This window comes from Plasmodium reichenowi, chromosome 8 (genome assembly GCF_001601855.1).
Source record: "Plasmodium reichenowi strain SY57 chromosome 8, whole genome shotgun sequence".
Taxonomy (NCBI): Eukaryota; Apicomplexa; class Aconoidasida; order Haemosporida; family Plasmodiidae; genus Plasmodium; species Plasmodium reichenowi.
In genome coordinates this window covers 992,562-1,000,440 of record NC_033653.1, presented here as the reverse complement: position 1 = coordinate 1,000,440, position 7,879 = coordinate 992,562, and the positions used below count along the sequence as shown (strand labels likewise).

At 22.4% G+C, this 7,879-nt stretch overlaps 1 protein-coding gene across 1 annotated transcript; it reads right to left on the bottom strand.

The window, feature by feature from the left end:
• Window positions 1–429: 429 nt before the first annotated feature.
• PRSY57_0827100 (SET domain protein, putative) lies at window positions 430–7,830 on the bottom strand (the record flags this gene model as incomplete). Its single annotated transcript, XM_012907209.2, has 1 exon — window positions 430–7,830. One exon carries the CDS (start codon window positions 7,828–7,830, stop codon window positions 430–432), a length of 7,401 nt encoding a protein of 2,466 aa, XP_012762663.2.
• Window positions 7,831–7,879: the final 49 nt, after the last annotated feature.

Genomic DNA, 7,879 nt, shown 5'->3' with positions numbered 1-7,879 from the left:
AATTAATTTATATATATTTATATTTTTTTTTTTTTTTTTTTTTTTTTAAAAAGTTTTTTTATATTTTTTATTTAAATTTTAAAATTTTATAAATTTTTTATTTATTTTTTAAAAAAAAAAAAAAAAAAAAAAAAAAAAAAAAAAGATACAAGAAAAAAAAGATGAAAATATTTAAGATATATAAGGAATATATTCCTGTTTAACATATCTTTGATATGATATAAAAAAAAAAAAAAAAAAAAATTCAAAGACATAAATAAAAAAATATATAACATATAAAAAGTGCACTTTGCCATATAAATCGCTGTGCAATATAACACATTTTGCCATATAAATCAGTGTGCAATGTAATATATATATATTATATATATTATATATATATAATGCATAGTTTGTATGTATGGGCGATATATATAAAATTTTGTGGTTTCAACCTATGTAACCCTTACACTTCTTAGATGCACACATGCACTTAATATTTTTATAATTAATTCCATAGTGATATTTTAAGGGTTCATTTGGTTGTATATCTCTTGATGCAAATATACCGACGGATGGATAATTATCACCTCTCCATATAGTAATTACATTAACATTAGGTTCACAAGAATGATTTAAGAAACGAGCAACATTAGATATGAATAGAGCATCAATACATGGTATTTTCCAATCATCTGGATATGTTTCATCAACTTCAGCTGTTTCAATAAAATAATTAAAATACCCTTTTTTATCATATTCATGTTCTCTAGATATCATTTCTTTTCTTGTAGTTATTTCTCCTACATAATGCATAATTAATGAATTCGCCTTAATAAATGAACAAGAGACTATATCCCATCCAATATCTTTTGTTTTTACAACTTTTATAGGATAATGTAATCCTTCGGGAAATTTATTTGTACATTTTAAAGGATCACATAAACAATTACCAGAACAGGCAGCTAAGACATTAAAATCATTAATATCATAATTCTTATTTCCATCACAATATATTCTATTTGTTTTTTTATGTCTTACACCTTTACAATATCCATTAATATAAAGATCTACATATTCCTTTTTATTATAATTATGGGGAGCACAACCAGAACATAAAGGCAATAAATTATAAGGAGGCAATCGTGAAAAAAATATAGTTTTATTAACATAAGTAAAATTCATAGGAGGTAATGATTCGTCTACAACATTTTCAACGGGAATCTTAAAAATCTCTTTACCACCAGATAAATCTTCATATGGGTTCCAATCATTATCATATGGTTTTTTTAATTCTATATAAGCTGATATTGCTTCTTTACTTTTTATAGGTATAAATAAATGAGCTGGTCTTTTAGCCATCTCACAATTTATCGGGATTTCTGTTTTTATTATAGATATTTTGAGGTTCTTCAAATTTTTGGTTCTTATACCTTTATATATATTGATTTCTTTTTCAAAATTTAACGTTTCTAGAACTAATACAAATGGCAGATATTTTCCTAGACACCAATATGGAAAATTGGCATCTCCCAATCTTTTATAATTATGACAATTATTATTATTACTACTACCAAAATGGGTACTATTCATATTGCTTTTACCATTAATATTAATTTTATTATTATTTTTTGGAGGAAACATATTCTCATAAACACCAGAACAGTCCTTTTTTTTTATATCCTTCATTTTATAATTCCCATCATTCATATCAAAACTAACGTCATTAATTTGTTGTACAGACTTGTCAACATTTATCGCTTGTATACAATCCTTGAATGCATCATCAACACAATTCTTCATGTTTTCATTATATACATCATTTGTATTATTTACATTAGTTTTTATATTATTCCTTTTTGTGTTATTTAAAAAATTTCCTTTTTTTTTTTCTTCAGCTTTTTTAATATGTTCCATACAAGTTTCATATAGAGTAACCTCAGAATGAATCCATGGCATGGCGATATTTTTTTGGATACATTTTTTTTTGATAAATTTATATATATGATTAAAATTTGTAAAAGTAGTAGATTTATAATTTTTTAAATAAGGTATTCGTAATGTCATGATTATTTCTTTATTCATCATAACATTAATAGAAACAGAATTTTTTTCTATAAAATTTTTTTTTCTTTCAGCTTTAGCTTCATCATCAAGAATTTTAGGATTAATATTTGGTATAAAGCATTTATCAACATATAATCTTTTAAATACATATAATATATCTCTTTTATATTCAGGAGTTGAATAATCATTTATAGTAAAAGCATTAATAATTTTATATATACCATCATATCTAATACCATAATGTGGACTATATTTATTTTCTAAATTATTATGTCTAAATATACGTATAGGTATCTGTAATAAATAAGAATTATATAAAGCATTAGCATAACATTTTCTTAAACTAGATATTTTATTTGTTAAGAATGACAATAAATATCTTAATACAAAAGAATTCCCATTATCTGTAAGCACTTCATTCTTTGAATTTAAAATAACATAAGATACTATATGTTCATTTTTATTTAATGGATGTAAATATAAATTATATGAAGTATATTTACAAAAGAAAAATAAAGATATATGGTAATTATGGGCAAAATGAGTATTTACTTTTATATCTAAAATATTAAAATTATTATTATATAATGATTCGGTAGTAAGCATATATTTGCTTTTTTTCTTATCTACATTATCATTATTAAGTAATTTACTGTATTTATTAAAAAACGTTATTTTGTTTTTACGACTCTTTTCTATTTTTGTACTACCCCTTTCGTTATTATTACTATTATTATTATTGTTATTGTTATTGTTATTATTATTGTTATGGTTATTGTTATTGTTATTGTTATGGTTATTGCTATGGTTATTGCTATGGTTATTGCTATGACTTTCAACATTATTATTATTATTGTTATTATTATTGTTATTATTATTGTTATTATTATTGTTATTATTATTATTGTTATCTATATTATCATTATTATTATCTACATTATCATTATTATTATCATTATTATTAACATCATACACATTATCTACATCGTCCAATATTGTTACCGTTCCATTGTTTTTTTTTTTTTTTTTTTTATTCTCGTTATCATTTCTAATAAGCATCTTATAATTGTTTTTTATACGCTCTAGAAGCATCACATCTACATTTTCAAGTTCCATGATATCGTTTCTATAAACCCGTTTCTCTTTTTCATTGCTCTCCTTATTTCTATCTACCCGTCTCCTTCTCCTACTTACACTGTTATACTTATGTGCACTAAGGTTATTGTCGCTACAATGAAGGTACTCCCCATTATTATTATAACCATCGTCGTTCTTAACATAACCATCGTTATTCTTAACATAACCATCGTTATTCTTAACATAACCATCGTCATTCTTATTATCATAATTTCTTTTCCTATATTTTAACATGGGGGAACAATCCATATCGACTGAAAAATTTATATCATCCATTTTAATTGTATTGTCTTCTTTTTTATTCCCCTTGTCCATGTCCCTCTGCTCACATAATAATAATGATTTATCTTTATATGCCATATTATACTGTATGTCATTCTGTGAACAGTTTATATCATATTGAATACTTTCTATATTCTCTTTTCCTTTTTCTATGATACTATTATTATCATCATTATTATTATTTTTTTCCATATTATTATTTTTTTCCATATTATTATTTTTTTCCATATTATTATTTTTTTCCACATTATTATTTTGTTCCACATTATTATTTTTTTCCACATTATTATTTTGTTCCACATTATTATTTTGTTCCACATTATTATTTTGTTCCACATTATTATTTTGTTCCATGTGAATATCCCGCACAAGCACCGATTCGTTGACATCATAACACTCAAAGTTACCATCTTTAAACTCTTTATAATTAGTTACATTATCTTTATATTCTTGATTTTCATTTCTTACGTTGTACTCATCCATATTTATATTATCATAAATTTTTGTAATTTTTATACTATGTGCTAAAGGCGTACAATCTTCCTCATCTTTTTCATCATTGATCATATTTTTTATATTTTCGAATTCTTTGTAATCCCATAAGAGCATATGATTTTTATTATTTATGGATTCATGATGATACGTTTTATTATCGTTATTTAGGTTTATTGTGTATGGTAGTTTTTTCTTTTTATTTTTATATGGTAATATATTTGTAAAATATTTTCTTTTTCTACTTTCGTTATTTAAAAAGAGATGGTTTGGGTTATTATATTCTTCCTTATTATTATTATTATTATTATTATCATTTATTTTATTATTATCATTTATTTTATTATTATCATTTATTTTATTATTATCATTTATTTTATTATCCTCATTTATTTTATTATCCTCATTTTTTTTATTATTATCATTTATTTTATTATTATCATTTATTTTATTATCCTCATTTATTTTATTATCCTCATTTATTTTATTATTATCATTCATTTTATTATCATCATTCTTTTTATCATTATTATATCCATTTGTATCATCATAATTATCATATGTCTGTTCATAATTCTTATTAATATGTATATGTTTTACACATGGCGTTTTTTCATTACCACCAAGATACATTTTATTATCATCATAGATAGAATTTTCTATGTTATCTTTTTTTTTTATATAATTTTTTTCATGTTGATTTGTGATATCCTTATAATTATGTACATGATATGCATTTTGGTCTGTATATATATTCCTATATACATCTTTATGAATAGTATGAACATTTTTATTATTATTTGGAACAGTAGATATGTTACTTATACATGAGGTTAATTCCTTTTTACAGATCTTATTAGATTTATTATTTTTATTTACACTTCGATAGTTTTCCATGTTAATATCATTAAGTTTGTATGATTTGTTGTCCATATGTATATCCAAGTCCTTATTCATATAATTGGAATATAGAAGAGATTTATTTGTATACATTGATGTTATTTTCCTGTTGTCTTTTTCTGGTAACACGATATTCTCATAACTTTTATTGGGTTGGACTTTCTTTTTACCTAAGTTTATATTATGTATATTTAAATAAAAGGAATTAATAAAATCAGTGATAGATATTTTTTGTTTACTAACATTCTCATAATAATTTTCGAACATACTTAAAATAATACAATGGGTATCTAACAAATTGTTTTTTATTTTATAATTAGGTATGGACTTTTCTGTCATATTCATATTTTTATATTGGATTTGATAAAACAATTTTAAATTTTTAAATAAACAATATGCATACATCATCTTTAAAGAACTTTTTAAACATGTAATATTATAAGAAAATAAATTATATAACATAAATTTTTCATACATACAATCTTTACTTGTCATAACATGTTTTATATTAAATCTATTTATATTAACATCTCTTAATAAATTTATTAATATTAATATTTCATCGTTGTTTAATATTCTCTTTTTTCTTATACTAATCTCATTATTTATAGGATACATAATATTAACTTCCTTCATCTCACCATTACTATGATTACCAATATTATTATCATCACATATGTTTTTATTATCATCACATATGTTTTTATTATCATCACATATGTTTTTATTATCATCACATATGTTTTTATTATCATCACATATGTTTTTATTATCATCACATATGTTTTTATTATCATCACATATGTTTTTATTATCATTACATATGTTTTTATTATCATTATTATTAGTGACATCATTTAATTTCAAACACTTGCAAGAGCTTTCGTTATTCTCAAGGTCTTCATCAATATTATCTTTCTTATTTTCATCAACATCATCTTTCTTATTTTCATCAACATCATCTTTTTTATTTTCATCAACATCATCTTTTTTATTTTCATCAACATCATCTTTCTTATTTTCATCAACATCATCTTTCTTATTTTCATCAACATCATCTTTCTTATTTTCATACTTCAAATAATTCTCATTTATCTCATATATTCCATCCTTCTGCTCTAATATAATTATCTTCTTTTCTATATTTCTTTCGTTGAATCCAAACGAATACGAACTGTTCTTACTTGTCTTATCATCATCACGAACGCCATCCTCATCTTCTTCATCTTCATCATCATTCATTTTAAGAAAAAAGTTTTTTGAAATTTTTATATTAGAGAATTTACTATTTAATGGATCCAACTCATTATAATTACTACTATTATCATATAAAAATTTTCGACCTTTTTCATAATTATCCCCTTCTGACATATCATAATTACTTCTTGTCACAGAATTCATATTATTTTTATTATTTCTTACACTGGAACATCTCCTTCCTCTTTTTCTTGGGTTCCTTCTTCTATGTCTTACACCTGTTCTCAAAATTGTTTTTTTCCCTTCATTCATTTTTATTATACTACTACCATTATTAGTCTCATCCACAAAATCGTCATCCTTTATATTATTATTTACATTTATATAATTATAATTTCTTAAATTACTTCTTTCTCGTACACTTCTTTTCCGTCCTTCTTTTAGAAATTGACTTACACTATTATATTCATCATTTATAATTTTTAAATTATCTTCTTTCTTTAAATTACGACACCTCTCTCTTCGACTAATTCTATAATAAGTCTCATTATTACTTTCCTTAGGTACACTTAAATTTTCTCCTTCCTTCTCATCTTTATCCTTATTTATTAAATACCCATCTTCCATTTTATTATTATCCCCTTCATCTTCCTTCTTATTACTCTCATTAGCATTAGCTGAACTATTCTCCTCAACCTTATTCTTACAATCGGATTTATTTATAGTATCACAGCTAATAGAGTCCTCGCTACTTCTCACCACATTATTACTTCTGTTCATATTATTATTATTATTATTATTATTATTATTATTATTATTTTTCTTTCCAGTATTATTTTTATTGTAATCACTAATATTACCATCGTTATTTCTTCTATAATCATCATTCATTTTAAGCTTCTCATTATTTTTCGAGTCCCTATTCTTTGTAAGCTTCCCATTACTATTGGGGATTTCATTAGTTTCATTTTCCACATTACTTCTGGGTTCCCTATTATTTTTAAGACATTCAATAATTTCCGCATCTCTAGTATTTTTAGAATCTCCATTATTGTTTAAATTATCACCATTTTTTATTTTATCACCATTTTTTAAATTATCACCATTTTTTATTTTATCACCATTTTTTAAATTATCACCATTTTTTAAATTATCACCATTTTTTAAATTATCACCATTTTTTAAATTATCACCATTTTTTAAATTATCACCATTTTTGATATCTCCATAACTTCTTGGATCCCCATTTCTTTTTAATTTGTAGGCATTATTATTAGTAGAAACTTTTTTTTCGTCCTGAAAATTTCGTATATACATAGGTTTATCTAACGTTTTATTAACTTCTTTTTTATTTTGTATTTTTTTCATTTTATCGATAAGAACTTTTATTTTTTCTTTATTACTTAAAGTATTATTAGTATTATTATTATTATTTTCCTCATTATTATTATTAGTATTTTTCATATTTTTATTATTATTACTTTTTATATTGGTGTCTTTTAAAGATGGAGAATTTGATTTCTTTATAAATTGACCAAATTTATTTCTTTCAAATATTTTTTTCTCTTCATTTCTTTTTAAATTATTACCACAATATATAACACTTTTATTAATACTATTATTATCATTATTATTATTATAAATGTCTTTCATATTGTTTACAACTTTATTGTTATCATTTGAATATTTTCTTATATTTCTTTCTTCATCTTTTTTGTTTTTTTTATAATTCCTGTTTCTAATACCATCTTTTTTGTCATTCATATCATTCAACATTTTTTTTTTTTTTTTAAAATAACATAGGTTAAAAAAAAAAAAAAAAAAA